The sequence below is a fragment of the Tachypleus tridentatus genome, chromosome 1 (genome assembly GCF_004210375.1).
Source record: "Tachypleus tridentatus isolate NWPU-2018 chromosome 1, ASM421037v1, whole genome shotgun sequence".
In the NCBI taxonomy this organism is placed as follows: Eukaryota; Metazoa; Arthropoda; class Merostomata; order Xiphosura; family Limulidae; genus Tachypleus; species Tachypleus tridentatus.
This window is the reverse complement of record NC_134825.1, coordinates 18,933,034-18,951,615: the sequence shown is the minus strand read 5'-3', so window position 1 is coordinate 18,951,615 and position 18,582 is coordinate 18,933,034. Positions and strand designations below refer to the sequence as shown.

At 35.2% G+C, this 18,582-nt stretch overlaps 1 protein-coding gene across 2 annotated transcripts in view; it reads left to right on the top strand.

Moving 5' to 3' along the window:
- The window catches only part of LOC143244137 (dipeptidyl peptidase 4-like), a 334,696-nt gene that overhangs the window by 61,090 nt on the left and 255,024 nt on the right, over positions 1-18,582 (top strand). Inside the window, exon 1 of one of the 2 annotated variants that reach the window (XM_076488272.1) lies at positions 14,302-14,702. The exons of the other annotated variant lie outside the window; for it this stretch is intronic. Coding sequence (XP_076344387.1) covers positions 14,583-14,702 — 120 coding nt within the window. The 5' untranslated portion in view covers positions 14,302-14,582. Of the gene's footprint in view, positions 1-14,301; positions 14,703-18,582 lie in introns of those variants that run through there. 2 annotated transcript variants of the gene reach the window in all.

The window sequence follows — 18,582 nt, the reverse complement described above, 5'->3', positions numbered from 1 at the left end:
AATGGGCTATCTGTGCTCTGCCCACCACGGGTATCGAAACCCGGATTTTAGCATTGTAAGTCCGTAGGCATATCGCTGAGCCACTGGGGGTCATCATATACTCTACACCAAACTATTAAATAAAAGAAATTAAAATCAGCTGTTACATTTCATATATCTATCAAACTTTCTTTCAAACTCACTCAAAGTTACTGCCTCCATTACATTCCATAGGCCAATCACCCTATTTGAAAAATAAGATGTTCTTATGTGAAGACGGCTTCTACCTTACCTAAATATGTGTGTCCACTAGTTCTACACTTCTCACTGATAAATACTAAGTTAGAAGTACAATGTATCACTAAACTCTCTATATAAATTTCATATAGATCATTTTAAATCAAAACTATTTTATTATATGTGTTTCATAAAAGTAAAGTTTTCACCCTCATATTCCAAATGCGCTTATACACTATATGTCTGTCCAGCTGTTAACTGAAAGTTAATCTGTCATCCCGTCCGGATGTGTCACAATTAAGCAGTAGTTCGACACCTGATCCCATGTTTTGGCATTGGAAGGAGTTGACCTCAGCAAATCGTTTATTTCCGTGATCTATACGACGCGCTATAAAACATGTCCTCTGTCATATACTATATATATAAAACCCACCTATACCATACACTATACAACGTTTCTTATGAGACACTGTGTCCTATACGATAATTATGTTATATTCATGTGGCTTCTATGTTTTCGCTTCCACCACAGTGTTTTCAGAACCATATGTCATTCTTCGCTTACATTGAAGCAGTAGTGTATTATTATAATGAAATTTTAGAATCACACTGGATGTAGCACGTATAGTGTGGTTTCCATATTATTAGATGCTTTTGTTCAAGTTTGCGCGAAGCTACTCGAGGACTATCTGCACTAGCAGAAATAGACTATATGGAAGCAGCGAGTCAACATTGCCCGGAGTCAGCTTGTAGGTTACTGGAATAGTTGGATCGTACTGTCTCTTTCATAAAGTATCCACATCTCCAAAGTACGGTCTCTCTTTCATAAAGTATCCACGCATCCAAAGTACGGTCTCTCCTTCATAAAGTATCCACACTTCCAAAGTTCGGTCTCTCTTTCATAAAGTATCCACGCCTCCAAAGTACGGTCTCTCTTCCATAAGATATTCATGTCTCCAAACTACGGTATTACTTTTATAAGGTCGAAGGTTCGAATCCCTGTCACACCAAATATGCTTGTCCTTTCAGCCGTGGGGGCGTTATAATGTAACGGTCAGTCTCATTATTCGTTGGTAAAAGAGTAGCCTAAGAGTTAACGGTGGGTAGTGATGACTAGCTGTTTTCCGTGTCTTACTTTTCCAAATTAGGGGCAACTATCGCAGATAGCCTTTGTTTAGTTTTGCGCGAAATTCAAAACAAACCAAACTAATACTTTCATAAGGTATCAATGTCTCAAAACTACGGGCCCCCCCCGTTAGTACAGCGGTATGTCTACGAATTTACAACGCTAAAATCAGTGGTTCGATTCCCCTCGGTGGGCTCAGCAGATAGCCCGATGTGGCTTTGCTATAAGAAAAGATACACACAACACACTCAAAACTACGGTGACACTTTCATAAGGTATTCACGTCTTCAAAGTACGGAGCACGGTGTTTTGTTGTTGTGGTGGTGGTAACGGGACGAGAACATTGATATCTCGGGTTACTAATTACGAAACTCTCGCGTCACTCGTATCTCTTGAGGTTACAGTAGTCAACACATTGGCTACGTTCAGTGATATTACGATGACTCAATACAGCTTAATATTAGCTTGAATCAGCTGTAGCGTTAGATATTGTTATAAATTAGTCAACATAATGATCAGGGACCACAAGAGACCTGTAGGCCCATTAAGGCTGTCACAACCTCTTAGCTACGCTAAAACTATTAAACATATTAAAGTCAGCCCTTATCATTCATATAACTATCAAGGTTTTTTTTGAACTTACTCAAATTTATTACCTCCACAACGCCCCCCAGTGGCTCAGCGGTAACTTACTCAAATTTATTACCTCCACAACGCCCCCCAGTGGCTCAGCGGTAACTTACTTAAATTTATTACCTCCACAACGCCCCCCAGTGTCTACATTTACAAGGTAAATGATTGCCGATATGTATCCAGTTTATGGTATTTGCCAACAATACTGATACAGACAGTTTCTTTTTTAATACAAATATATATTTTATATAGAAATAACCATACAATCTACAGCAACAGTTATTACAAATAATAGATAATCTATATACAAAAGTTTTACAAGCTTACAAATGGCATTGAGTCTTCCACCTGTTCCGAAACTTCCTTGATGTCTTATCGAGTGTTCACGATGAGCGAATAAATTTTGAGTTGAAGTAGATACTGTTCACCTGTTCGGTGCTCTGAGCTTTTCTTTCTTCGCTGATCCCATTTACGTTTTTCACCACTAAATGGTTTATAATGTTTGAAATCTATAAACTTTCCTGATAAAATATCTGAAATTCTTAGCTAATAAGCGTCTATCGCAGGAATAGCTTCCACGGTTTATAGTGCACCAACTATCGCAAATCAATAATATATAGTCTCTTGATGCGTCGTGTTGGTTATATTTATAGACGTGAGGAGAGTTTCTAGAAATTTCAGCATGCACAACAATATTGACGATACACTAATATTTACGTACACACATATATTGTTGATTCTTACACTCGAGAATCTTCTACAACTTTAGTGAACAGGCGGGAACGTTGCCATAAAAATTTAACAGTATAAGTTATGTAGATTTGTAAATATAAATTTAACTTAAACAAACACCGATACTAAAACAGATATATGATACTAAATCAGTTACAATGTGTGCGTACTTATTGTTAAATATTAATCGGAAATAACAAAAGGAACAGCAAGTATCTCTTTTTAGTATATCAATATATATATACATGTATATATATGTAAATTTTATATATATATATATAAATGAGACCCGACAAGGGCAAGTGGGCACTCGATTCGTAATCTGAGGGTCGCGGATTTGAATCCTAGTCACACCAAACATGCCTACCTTTTCAACCGTGAGGGCGTTATTACGCGACGGTCAATCCCAGTATTCGTTGATAACAGAGTAGCCTAAGAGTTGGCGGTGGGTGGTGATGACTAGCTGCCTTCTCTCTACTCTTACACTGCTAAATTAGGGACGGCTAGCGCGTATAGATCTCGTGTAGCTTTGCGTTAAACTCAAACACAAATATATGTTTGTGTTTGTGTGTGTATATATATACGTTCGTATTGTTTCGTATTGATCGAAATATAAATTTAAATGGGTTATTTTTTGAAGTAACTTAATTATGCAGAATAGTTCTTCTCAGTACGAGTTTCTACGTTTCTGTATTACAAAACGTATAAGAATATTCAATGTTTTTTAGAGTGTACAATATACAACTCTTTCCACACTAATGAAATTTCGGCCGGCGGTGACAGAGGGTAGGTTCGTATATGGCTTAAGCATGCGTGAATCTAATCTTCCAAATTCTGTCGAAAATCCATGGATCATTTACCACTCTGTCTTCTATTAGGAGAAGATTAAAAACACCTTACGATTCTTTTTTTCCTCATGATGGATGAGAGAATAATGACGGTAGTGGGCTGCGAGGTAAATTTTTATTCTATAATAGTGCGTACAAACCTGATTTAATAAGAACTCTGCACGGGTCGCACCTCCATCGTCGAGGAATTATTTGTCTGTACATCATTCGAACTTTAATTTCTCGATATGCATTTTAATAGTGGTTATTTTATTTTTTTCGTCAGTTGATTATAGCGACACGATTTTCTTTGATAAATATATTCTTGGAATAAAGTTAACAAAAGCGTGTTATCTCACGTGCATAAGAATGAAAACCGAACCGTGTACTGAATAATATATTAATCAATGCCAGAATATAGAGCTTCATTGAGCGAGAAAACAACAGCATAACAAAGCTAGGATTCTGTGTATTCTTGGCTCGACTACATGTTAATAACTTCTTTCCTCTTCCCCAGTGGCTCACCAATAAGTCTGAAGGCTAAACACTAAAACCTGTGTTTTGGTACAAAGTTACGCAAGAAAGAAGCCGTCTTTGGATGGATAATTAGATACATTCTCCTAATGAAACGTCCGTAGGTTATTTATCAATTAGCTCTTCTCAAAGATTATGTGGACAGTTCTTCTTAGTGAAATATAAACTTATGACTACAGCTGTAGTGTGTTATTGGAAAGGCTAGAGGACACTGTTCTCAGCGTCATTCGTAATAAACTTCTTTTTGTTAAAACTATTTTATCATAACGTATTGACATGATTTCCGACAGGGTGTAATAAGTCAGCTGGTGGTGAACATTCTCGTTTTTATGGAAAGTTCAACTGAATGTTAAACAATGTGATTGTCGTTAATTACGTATGTGACGTGAGCACACTTAGTGATAATCCTTACTTAGGTAAGGGTATATGTGATGTAAACAGGCGTTACATAGTGGTGTGTGTTACTGAGGCTAAAATACTCTCTTATAGCTCATCTCTTCAATTTCAAGAAGTTTTCTAAACACGGTTTTCAGATAGTAGAGTTGAAACAAATTAAACGTGTAAGTTGTTGACATACAAGTTTCTCACATTGTACGAAATACAGGTTCATGTAAGTATTTATTAATGTGAATGACTCTAAGTTTGTGACTTTAAGGATTCGTGAGACAAAATATGGTAGTATTAACATTTTTATTTATCAAGAGATTGTTGAATATAGGAAACAGAATAGTAATCAAACTTACTCGAGTTGTTAAAACGGTCTGCTATCGAGGTTAATGTGCCAATATTGTGTATTTGTTTGATTTTTTTTAATTTCGAGTGCTATCTACGTTAGCATATGAAAGACTAACTGTTAAACGGATTTTCCAGAATATATTATTCGATAGATATTTAAACAACTTGCCAGAAAACATTTAAAACTGACTCTCTCATCAATATTCGTAAATGTATACATATAAAACTATCTAGTTTAGCAACAGCTGAGGTATTCTTCGCAATATGTCTTCAGAATATTACACTCGCAATAGTTAGTTAATAAACATTATTCTTACTTACCGTTTAAAATATTGTTTTCAAGTACAGTTAAACATTAACAGTGAGAAATAAATAAAACGGTGGAATCGTTTTAAACAGTTTTAAACAGCTAGAAACTTTAATAATTAAACAATTAACATAAATCAATGGCACCTTTTATTTCCAATTAAGATATAAAATATAATTCAAGGCCATTATTATCCCATGTTCAGACATATATTACTATAGAAACATTCAATTTCCGATTGTTAGAACATTAAACGGATAGATACCATGAAACATAATTACAGTATGTAATAACTAACCACCAAATTAACTTACAATTTGTTAATAGAAATAGTTGATGTACTGTTTATTTGTCACTGGGCCCCTTACGCCAAACATGCTCGTCCTTTCAGCCCGGGGGGGGGGCGTTATAATGTGACGGTCAATTCCACTATTCGTTGGTAAAAGAGTAGTCCAGGAGTTGATGGTGGGATGGTGGTGACTAGCTGCCTTCCCTCTAGTCTTACACTGCTAAATTAGGGACGGCTATCACAGATAGCCCTCGAGTAGTTTTGCGCGAAATTCAAAACAAACCAAAACCAAATACAATTGAAAGATGATTGTATGAATTAAAACGATTCTGGAAGGCTCTAACGCATTCAGTAGTTTTAGTCCTGCTGAAAGAAACAAAAATTAAAGTGGGTGCTACAATAAGGGGAGGAGGACAATTATATATTACCTACAATTCTCTCAATGGCAAAAATGTCCATCTGGCAATGTAATAAGAAATAACTTGAGTTAAAAAAGATAAATCATTTCGTGAAAAACATAATAACTGTAATCTGAAGTACTCTTCGGCAAGATTGAGGGCCCTGACATGGCCAGGTGGTGAGGGTCGTGGATTCAACTAGCAGTTCCATCAAATATGACTTTTCAGCTGTGGGGGCGGTATGATGTTACCGTCAATTCCACTATTCGTTGATAAAAGAGTAGCTCAAGAGTTGTCTGTTTGTTTGTTTTGAATTTCGCGCAACGTTACACGAGGGCCATCTGCGCTAGGGTTGTCTGTGGTTGATAACGAATAACTACCTTCCCTCTTGTCTTTCACTGCTAAAGTAGGAATGGTTAGCGCAGATAGTTCTCGTGCAGCTGTGCGCGAAATTCAAAACAAACCAACTTTAAAACTGAATTGTAAAAATCGGGTCAAATTAGTAAAGTGATCGCTGATGATTTGCTTTCTTTTTATTAAGTTTTGTTTCATTTCATTGTATACAACAATGTTTGTATAATCTTTATTAATAACGCGGTGTTTGTGGTTGTATTTTCTTACAGCAAAGCCACATCGAGCTATCTGTTGAGTCCACCGAGGAGAATCGAACTGCTAATTTTAGCGCTATAAATCCGTAGACTTACTACAGCTATTCCCTTTCATTATACTAATTATTAGTTATATACTATGAGATATGAATTTTGCGCCACGTTGGTCCTGAACAGAGTCCACAATTTTGGCTGTGAATGCGTCATAGGTGTGAACGTCAGTCCACTGAACATTGCGCAAAACCATTGTGACAATAGGCGTTACTGGCTGGATACATTCCCTTTTGACGATAATTGAAACTTTAGCATGGATATACCTAAATTTAACCCTTATGGTCATAAAGTACAGTTCAAGTTCCATGCAAACGTCTGCCTTCAATAAACGGCTTATTAGCTTATGCATAAAGCTAAAGGTAGTTGTTTGTATATTTCATCTTGCTTCTACCTGAAAATATATTTTACAAGGTGAATTTGATTACAATACTCTACTAAATGTCTGCCTTCATTAATTTATACGGTTTTCTTACCCGTAACACTTTAACTGACCAATCATATCTTTCCTTACGCCTTCGTGACAAGTGGATTACAATGATACGAGGTCCAGGAACACAATAAATTATAATTTGTAGTATACTCGAGAATTCGGCACTGTAGTTCATAGTTTCTTAACCGAGTGAATGATTCACCCAGGAGTTACTGAGATGAGCATCAGAGTGAATGAGTATTATTAATTATACAACGAAATCAACAGCAAAATATTCATGAGTTATTATTATTTATCCCAGTTGTAGTCTGATAAATACATTTATTTTTCCTTTGTGTTATGCTGTATTTATCCCAGTTGTAGTTTGATAAATACATTTATTTTTCGTTTGTTTTATGCTGTATTTATCCCAGTTGTAGTTTGATAAATACATTTATTTTTCGTTTGTTTTATGCTGTATTTATCCCAGTTGTAGTTTGATAAATACATTTATTTTTCGTTTGTTTTATGCTGTATTTATCCCAGTTGTAGTTTGATAAATACATTTATTTTTCGTTTGTTTTATGCTGTATTTATCCCAGTTGTAGTTTGATAAATACATTTATTTTTCGTTTGTTTTATGCTGTATTTATCCCAGTTGTAGTTTGATAAATACATTTATTTTTCGTTTGTTTTATGCTGTATTTATTCCAGTTGTAATTTGATCTATACTTTTACATCATAATAAATTATCTTAAATTTTAATTTAGTTTTTTTTTATCAATTTTTAAACTGGATGAGTGAGTTAGTGTAATAAACTTATAGAGGTGAATGATATTAGAAAAGGTTGAGAAATACTGGTTTAGTTTCACCGCAGACAAGTTTTCTATTTGAAGATCCCAGAGTTATACAGGAGTTTATTTAAACCGCAGGGTGCTTTTTAAGAAAAGCAGGGCATAGTTTTGTTGATATGTATCTATATGTATCACCACTAATAAGTATCTTGTCTAAACACATTTATAATTCGAATTTTTAGGCTTCACAAATTAATCGATTTTTAACTTGTTTAAAAAAAAAATATGTTCGACAACTTTCCTGGTGGTATTTGTCAGATCTCTATAGGTTTCACTATTGAGGAAAACACGCACACACTTTGAATTAATTGTAAACATGTTCACACAAAACAATCAGTGAAATAATTAGATAATATTAAACTTCATATTGCACCTTAGTGAGACATTATGCCCCAACCAGTGACTCAGCAGTAAACCTGAAGATTCGCAATCTTAAAAACCGTTTTATGATACTCACGGCGGGCACAGCATAGATAGCCCATTGTTAGTAGAAAATAATGAGTCAATTTAAATAGCTAAAGCTCAACCGCACGTGCGTTTCCTGGTGAGAAATAACTAACACTAAATCTTATAGCTCTACCAGTGGCTCAGCAGTAAATGTGAACGCTTACAGTGCTAAAAACCGAGTTTAGATACCCGTGGCTGCACACCACAGCTAGCTCATTGTTTAGTTATGTACTTAACACTGCTTTAAACATTGGACAGCTTCTACGGAACTCTCTAAGCAAAATTAAATGCGTCAAGCTTTGTTTTATGATGAGGGACTGTGTTTGTTTATAAAACAAACACTTTATAAATGCGCGCTATCCTATCTAATGTCAACAGTAAGAAGATGCTAAGAAAAAAGTGTGAAACGTGACTTTTCAAATAATCTTTTACGAATCCTAGTAAATAACCGAGACGGTTACACGTCACAAGTTCGATACATGAGAATCGTTTCCTATTGGCGAAGGAGTGTCTTCAAAATGAGCGTGTACTATATGGAGAATTTCCTTACATTTCTAGTCATGATTTAAATCGACAAGGATTGGACGTCGAAAATTATTTTGGAAGTCATTCTCGGATGATATCTTAAAGAGATCCACTAATATAGTCAGAAATGAACGAGGAAGCAGAACCGAACGCTGATATTAAAAAAGAAAAGTCCGAAACTGTCAAGTTCGTGTCCCTCGCTCTACCTAAAGTATGCGAAATTTCTTTGAGGATGATGTCTTTTTAAAGTTCATATAAATTTTTTCTTCAAGTTTATTCCACACAAAAAACGGTATTATTTTGTTTTTTGTCTGTTATAGAAGCCGTTAAGAAACTAACGAATTTCAACAGCTGTTGCGAAAGCTTTATGTTTTTACGCATAACGCTTTCCAATTACGTGAATACTCCAAGCTAACCCTAACACTATACTGTCTAATACCGAAAACAATACATGATTTTGTCGAGCGTTATTCTAATTCACCTCGATCGAGTTTAACCTCGGGAGTTCTTTTGTTTACAGAAGTTGTTACAATATAAACCTTAAGCTCAAACTGTGACCTTCAGAATTATTATTACATCCAAAGATCACATCTTGACCCCAAAAGCTGATGCTATTTCAAATAATTTTGCTTTATTTCTGATTATAAGCAGGCACTATTTAATGTTCCGAGTCGGTATTCTTTGAAGTGGCTCTTCTTTCTCATCCTTAGCAAACTTACACTTTTTCTTTGCGTTACAATTTCGGAGCAAAACAATCTGAGACAATCTGCAAATAGCTGTTCGTTACTGTGATTTGATAGACTAGAAGGAAAGCAGCTAATCAACAGCACCTACGACCAATTCTTGAGTTATTTGTTCTGAATGAACAGCAGGAATTCATCATCAATCTTACAGCACAACTACGACACTAGATGGCGATGCGTTGTGTGTGGCAACTGATTGCGAACCATGAACCATCAGATTCACAGATTCGAGCGCACTTCCCACTGGGTCAAGCCTCTACTTTTGAATTTGTATATTGAGAATATTTGTCAAAACATGCCCTCAAAAATTTATTTTCTTTATTTCGAACCTAATTTATAATACTGACTTATGTACAGCCTTGTGCCCTTTAACCTTAATGTTTTGCTCTTACAGACATGCCCTTTAACCTTAATGGTTTCTTCTTACAGACGTGATTTATTTTATATTGTATTAGCTGGAGCACCTGTTCGTTGGACGAGTGAAATAAAAATTCGTTTGTAACATAGGCTAGAAAACTGTTACTAATATTTTTAATACATTAAATATTTAATGTGCGATACAAATATACTAACTGAAAAGAAATACATTGTTCTCAAGAATTCTGTTAACACTGGTTCCACAGTTTATTGACGTTTACTTATGTAAATAATAATCCACGAATTACTTAAGATATTTTTAACAGCACATATAAGTATTCATGTAGAACGAAAGATAATTAGATAGCTGTAGTTTACTATTAGTTAAGAGAATATAAAATATGTACATTGTGAAGATAACACTGAGTCAATGTTTATAACATATTTAAGTTGGTACTAATTTCAATGCTAATGACGATTAACGCAGTAAATTACACCGTTACCTCTAAGTTAAACCATTACAAGAATATATGTTTTCTTGTTTTAGCACAAAGCTACACGGTATGCTATCTGAGCCTTGTCTAGAACAGAGAACTATGTAATCCCTAGATTAGCACTGTAAACTAACGAACTCACTGCTGACCGTTTGGTGAACTACAGAAATTGAAAGGCCAATTACAAAATAGTTGAATATTTATACGTTTGGGTCACTTGAATCATGACTAGCCCCGGCTATGTCAGCAGTAAGTTTACAGATTTGCTAAACTCCGAAATTGATCCTCAGCAATGACCATATTTCAGATTGTGTAGCTTTTGATCGAGAGAGTAAAACAAGAATGTCTTACAAATGTCAGGTCAAGTTTTTTTTTCTAAAAGCTCTGTGAAGAAAGTTATTGTTACGTAATATATCTCTCTTCAGTCCCCTAGTGGCACGACGGTATGTCTTTGGACTTACAACGCTAGAAACCGGGTTTCAATACTCGTGGTGAGCAGACCACAGATAGTCCGTTGTGTAGCTTTGTACTAAGTTACAAACTCTTTATTCACTGAATTTATAGAAGCTTGACCCAACCTTTGTGAATGTATTCCATAAACCAATAATGTAATTCTAATTTAAACACTGAACTTGATCATTTTGCACGCTTTAGAAGCTATGTTACAAATTTCCAGTTTACTTTTCTTTTGAGGAGGACTAATATAAGTAGTTATACTGACTGACACGTGGCGTATGTTAATTGGTGCATAATTGTGTAGGGTTAACGCACTAACCTTCATACGCTTTCATAAATAGATGTAAACGCATAAACACCTACAGTTTCTTGCAATTAAAACAATATATGCGTAACATATGTATATATTGTATAAATTGCAAACATATATTACTTCGTAAGTCAAATTATATCTTGTGTTTAAATATGTTATTCATATATTTAGAAAACTGTACATACAATAATTAGTTTAGTTTTAGGCTTTGTTTAAGCCTAATATTTACATGCAACTAAAGCAGTGTATATCATGATTAAATATATGTTTACGGATAATTCAAACACTTTATATGATTTAACAGTATATTTTACTAGCTTCAATTCCGAATGTACTTCATGTATAGTGTACGATCTTAAGTTATATGTGTATTTGATGTAATTACATACTTTATTAATTTAACTTGTATAGTTTTCTGATGTAAACATATTTTAATTTGTAACTCAAGCACTTTTCTAAATCCAAACGCATCGCAAAAAATATCAAGTAATTAATAATTCAATTCTATTTTAATAAGAGAAAACTTTTAAACCTTTCCAGACTTTTTTGTTATGTTAGTGATTCACTTCATAAGCTTCTACTTAACAAATGTTCACTTCATTAAATTAGCTAGACAACAAAGGAAGGGTAAACAATTACCAAACAAAGCACGTGTACACCTAATGATGCCGAGATAGAACTCATTAGAATAGATTATTGATGGGGGTAAAACAGGGAGACCTTTAACACATCTAAACATCCTGTGCCTCACGTATGACATCACTGAAGATATTCAAGCTGCAGTGTGATTTACAAAGTTAGTGTTAAATGTTCATATATATAAATATATCTGACTTATAAGCCCAGGCATGATTGTGTTCGAAAATAAAATGTGTCACGCATTTACGTTCTTTGTGCCCACAAGAAAAATAAAACAAACAAGTAATATTTATTGTTAATGTTTTGTAAATTCATAGAATGGGAATATATGAACAAAATAAGTTTATAAAAATACGTTTTATGGCTATTTTCTTTGATTACATTTCGTTAGACCGGTGTTTTCGGGACACGAATGTTCCTACTGGCAGCTCACTCGAGCAAGGTTTATTGGAACACATATATAAAACATCCTGACGTCCAGTATGTCATGATAAAGATAAAGAAATAGAAAAATGAACACACTTTGAAGTATCTGTCCGGAAAAGTGTTCCAGTAGAAGGAAAGGCCTGAACAAACAGGAAGATAAATGTACATCTTCTGATGATGGTACAAAGCTGAAACTGCTGGGTTAATTCTTTCTTGTTTTTTCCTGTTTTTGCATCGAGTGAACGGTTTCTACCTGTTTGTTCGCTGTGTTAACACCTTCCTTAGAGGTAACAGAAAGAAAAAAATAACAGTGCCGTGTTAATGAAGGTGTCTTCCGTGAACAAAGTTTGGTTTGAATTTCGCACAAAGCTACACGAGTGCTATCTGCGCTACCCGTCCCTAATTTAGCAGTGTAAGACTAGAGGGAAGGTAGCTAATCATCACCACCCACCTCCCAACTCTTGGGCTACTCTTTTACCAACGAATAGTGAGATTGACCGTCACATTATAGCGCCCCTACGGCTGGGAGGGCGAGCATGTTTGGTCAAAAGATTTATTTGTTTGTAGTTAAGCATAAACACTTACGATGGGCTATTCGTACTCTGCCCACCACGGGTATTGAAACTCGGTTTCTGGTGTTGTAAGTCCGCAGACGTACCGCTATACCACTGTTGAGCTTTAATATTTAGATAAATTTGTATTAAAGTAATATATCTGATTTCATTTCATAACTGAGTATTCATATTTTAATATCTATCTTGATCGGGCGCAACCCATGCTTATTGTGCCAGGCTGTGTGTTGGAAGGTCTTACATTCGAGACACTAAATATGCCTATCTCTTGCACATATGCCCACGTTATAAAATTGAGAGTCAAACTAATTATTCGATTTTAAAGAGGGTTATATTCCTTACTGTCGTCCTCTTAATAAGTATCTCAAAATAAATGACGGCTATGCCTTAACCATAATAGTTTCTGACTTATCCGTTTAAATCACAAGGTATCGTTCAAATGTGTAACATCATAACAAACAACCGTTTACCTGTTATTAACTCAAAAATCTTTATTTTGCTCATAAAAGTGCTTTTACAGTTTAGTTTTGGGCTATTTCTGGTAGAGTAATTAAGAACAAACAAAATTAAATATGTTACTGTTTATTTTGGCTAATTTAATGATAGATCCATTATCATAAATACCTGTTATTGAGTGAAGTATGAAAATGTACATGTCTTATATAAATCTAAATTATAAAATGTAAATAACAGGTACTTTGCGTCTCAGATTCGAACCCGTGAGAGCCTATCATGAAAATTAGTAAGATGGATCAATAGAAAGCAAATTATAGCTTCCAGAAAGCAGCCAGTATTCTTTATTAGAACAGAGCCGATTTTGTTTTGTTAGACGTAATTGATTTTCATTAAAAAAAGACATAGTATCGAATTTATTATACCGGCGACTTGTTCATTCGAAAACAAACAAACTGCAGTTAAAAAAGTTTTATTCACACAAAGTTTCAGCATAACAACCTTGTCTGCTTTCTTCACAAAGTTATCTATTGGGTTGAGGAATAATTCGTGAGCGTTTTATCAAGTTAAAAAATATATTCATAAATGAAACGCTTTCGCAAAATATTTCATGTCATTTGGTAGATAATTTTTTGCTCTAATAGATGGTGTGTTTGATTTTCATATGTCTTTAATTTTTGCTTTCATTTTCAGCTCATTAAATGGAATGTCAAGTGGACAAAATCGAGCATTTTCGACACCATCTGCTTTTCGCATTTAATTTCTTGCAATTTCGTTTAAAATAATGCATACTATATACCTAGGTATTACATGAAATAAAGTATCGTAATAAATGTTTTGGGTGTAATGTGTTCATGCATTGAAGTATTGTATAGTCTTGCATGTAATGCTTGAATGAAATTATTTAAAAACGCTCACGAATTATTCCTCAACCTAATATATATATATATTGAACTTCATATCGTAATGAACTTACCAACCAAGTCGTGTATTCACTACAGGTTATAAGTTTTTAAAATTTTCTTCACGTTGTCTCATAAACTTTACATATTAACAAAGAGGGCGTAGCATGCGTTTGCGCGTAAGAAGACTTCCGGTAGAAGAGACGTTGGTCAAGTTATTTAATTGAAGTCTGACTTCCCCGCCGAACTTCTAAGTCCTTTCAACGCGGTACATTTTGCAGGCGTAGCCCACGCCCATATCTGGCTAGTGAGAGACGTCGCGGTAATCTTCGTATGACCTTAAGGACCGTTTCATAAATGCGCCGGTGACAGTTGCCAAGTCTTCGATTCTTGGTTCAGCCTTCGTTAAACGCTTACTGCATGTCATTACTGGAGCTGAACGGAAGCTGAGGCGAGAGTCTGCTGGGTGCCAGCCGACAGAAAACTTTAGTTACTCGGCCGAGCTTGTTGCTTTTCCAGAGTGAGCTCCGAAGATGAATTATAGCAGTGGGGGTGTTCAATCCTTTTCCGCTAAAGTCGTCTCATCCTCCGGGTTAACAAGACAGAGCAAGAGAGAAAAGAAGACGGAAACGTCGTTCACAGAGCAGATAGTGGTAGGTCTGGTTTTATAACAAGTTGTAGAGTTGAGGGTTGTAGCGAAAAATAATTCTTGGGAACAAGAGAAGAATAGAAAATATGTAGAAAGATGGCGTTGCAACATGGGAGTTTTCACACTGTGCTGAATTTCTATTTAAGAAATACTTTTAACTTCTTTCTTTACGAAAGAACTTATTTAAGTTCTACGAACAAGGCTTGTAACTTGGTAACAAAATAATTTCGGTCTGTCCTTATTATAAGAAATACTGTTTTTTTTCCTCGTAGCTCGTTCATTCACTTAGAATACGAAGAACTAGTTGCAAACCTAATCAGTTTATCTCTTCTTTAAATTATGTGCTGTTGTATTACAGTTCATAGTTTATCAGAGTTATATAAACTATTTCCGTAATTAAAAAACAACTAAGTCTAACTTATCGAAATGAGGACAGTTCATACTTTATGTAACATAAATCATTGTTTATTCACTGCTTGGATGAAACTTAAGCATAAAAAATCATCATTCATTTCTCTTTTTACGCGTTTTTTAATAACTGGAAAAGTTGCTGAAAATACATAATATGCTTTAAGATATCCTGATGTATTCCGGTATGTGAAAAAATGTTTTACTGTATATCAACTACTGTTTGTTATATTTTTTTATATCTGATAAAGTTACTTCTTTGCAACGCAATGCCCTTCCCAGGCACAAACACATTGTTTAATATCACAATACGTAACTTCGGATGCTTCTATAGGCTTTTGGTGATATTCGATATCATGATGTGTTGACTGTCCAGATGTGTTACTAATATAGAATGTTGTGTCTTTCCGTGACGTTAACATGACGTTCACAATCCAGATGTGTTACTGACATGAAATGCGGTGTCTTTCCGTGGTGTTAGCATGGTGTTCCATGTCCAGATATAATACTAACAGGGAAGGTGCGATCTTTCAGTGTCTTTCCATTATTATTCGGTAACAACTAAGACTAGAACTAGAAAAACTAGGGTAGTACAGGTAATGGTGTTTATAGAGTACAACAGGTGTCAAATTTAGGTTATTTGTTTGGGAATATAAGCTGTCTTATGAGGTTTAGAAATATTTATAACACTTCGCTATTGTAGCCTACTTATATCATAATTTAACATCTTCAAAGTAAGTTTAGCATCTCATCTAATTTGGGGCAAGCATTGTCACAAAACATAACAACTCAGAACATTTAGAATCCATTGCAGTATATTTTATGTATATCACTGCTAGTAATATTTTAAGCCTCAATCCAAATAACATTTCATAAGGTTTGACTAGCTTAAGAGATCAAGGTTGTATATTGAACCTGTAATGAAAAATAACCACGATACTACAAAAATATAAACAAAATGTAACAAACAGAAGATTATGAATAGAGACAAAATTACTTAGAAGGATCCAACGTTTAATTAAAAGAACTCTAGGGATATGCTTAGAGTAACAGGTTAGCCAATTTGACCTGTGGGATACATTCCAAGTTGAGGCCTAAATATACACTAGAAATGATGTGTAACAAATAAGGCCAGTCAGCACGATGTTCAAAATCAATTTATTACACTTTCAAAGTGGTGTAAGATTTGAAAAATCAGAAATAAACAGATTGATAACTAGGATAAAAAGGAGACCGAGGAAATAGGAGAACATAACAAATTAAGTAATAGTTCTAAAGATAAGTCCATGCGATTTAAAGATAAATATAGTAGATTGAAAAATAAACCTAGTTACTGTTATTTTAATATTGGGTGTACTTGGAACAAAACAGATGAAATTAGCGAGCAACCTGAAATCAAGGACTATGATATAAAGTCAACTATTAAAATCTAGTTACATTTGGAGAATACTGATAATAGGAATTGTTTTAGAATTTCCGGGGGGAGTGTAAATTATATGATAGTGATAAATATTTTGGCCTGGCATGGCCTAGCGCGTTAAGGCGTGCGCTTCGTAATCTGAGGGTCGCGGGTTTGCGCCCGAGTCGCACCAAAACATGCTCGCCCTCCCAGCCGTGGGGTCGTTATATTGTGACGGTCAATCCCACTTTTCGTTGGTAAAAGAGTAGCCCAAGAGTTGGCGGTGGGTGGTGATGACCAGCTGCCTTCCCTCTAGTCTTACACTACTAAATTAGGGATGGCTCGGTGCAGTGGGCTAACAACCTACTCACTTAAATTCCTGTTCATGAAACCGCAAGTGATTGCGGCCCTATGTTCCTTGATGGAATCGAGTGGTAGATGATGATGATGATAAATATTTTAAAAGAGGAGCTGAACCGGTTTTTTGTACCAAGATAAGCTTCACCCTGCGATAATCTGAATATGAAGATAAATGGTTGTCAAGAGATTCAATCTACATGTATTACAATCAGTGGCTTCAAGGATAAAAATGTTCCAACTGGTAATTGTTACGTGCCACTTGATCAGAGAAATGAAAACATTTTGAGGTTGGTACTAATAATGATACTGATGCAATTATCGTGGGACTTGTAGTTTCGTAGTGTATAAAGTGAAGTAATGAGAGAGAAAAATGTTTTTGGAAGTAACTCAGGATGTTTTTCTATCCCAACTGCTCATGAAGTCAACCAGCGGGATGTCATCTTAGATTTATTGTTAACCACTAATGAGGGCGTGTTTGAAAGAGTTGAAGTGGGAAAACACTGACGGAAGTAAGATTATTATATAATTAGCTTCGATGTTTGGCTACGTGTTGAATAAAAGAAGTATTTTAGTTCCTAATTTAAAAAACAAAATAGCTCATGACACAGGATTTATCATTAGTGATTTGGAATAATAAGTTTAACAAGTTGTGTGGACAGGAATGTCTAAACGTAAATTGATATAAATTCAACCCTAGCCTTTTCGTAGAAAGAGGAAACTATCTATACAATGCAAAATCCAATCCAATTAGATTAATAAAACATGAAGGAAAAAAAATCACTGATTGATAATCTAAATTGAAGGACTTCGTATTGGCAGTTAGTCTAAGTAATGAAGAAGTTCGTTTGCTTGTAGCTAAGTGCAAAGCCACCCAAAGGTTTCATTACGGGTATCGAAACCCGGTTTCTAGCGTAGTAAGGCCGCATACGTGTCGCTGTGGCAACGGGGGGGGGAGAAATTAATAGGAAAGTGAGGAAAAATAAGTTAGCAAAAATCAAAAGGAATTATGGGAAACAGCTGTCTGATAACGTTAACACTAAAAACAAGAATGTTTTAAGGAAGCTAAAAATTAAAGCAATCTGACTGTACAAATAACAAATGCGTCTTTGAAAGATTGTAATGGCAAAATCTTTAAAACTATTAGATTTGTTAACTACTATATTGTTCTGTTTTATTAGAGAAGGTGTTAACAATATTTCTGAGAAGGAGCAGTTTAGAGGAAATATTAGAATCAACTTGAGTTGGTAAGTTGTTAATCAGTTGCTGGTTTGTTTGTTTGTTTTGTTTTTGAATTTCGCACAAATCTACTCGAGGGCTATCTGTGCTAGCCGTCCCTAATTTAGCAGTGTAAGGCTAGAGTGAAGGCAGCTAGTCATCACCGACCACCGCCAACTCTTGGGCTACTCTTTTACCAACGAATAGTGGGTTTGATTGTCACTTTATAACGCCCCCACGGCTGAAAGGGCGACCAGGTTTGGTGCGACGGGGATGCGAACCCACGACCTTCAAATTACGAGTCGCACGCCTTAACACGCTTGGCCATGCCGGGCCCAGTTGCTGGTAGGTGAAAAGATTTAGAGATTGGGAACAAACCACCAGGACCAGGCAGAAGTGTTTCTATGGTTTATAAATGAGGTCAAAGATGTGATATTTGAGTGTTTACCCTTACTTTTAGTTGACCAATAGAGATCACCTGAGAATTAGACGGTCATTGTAA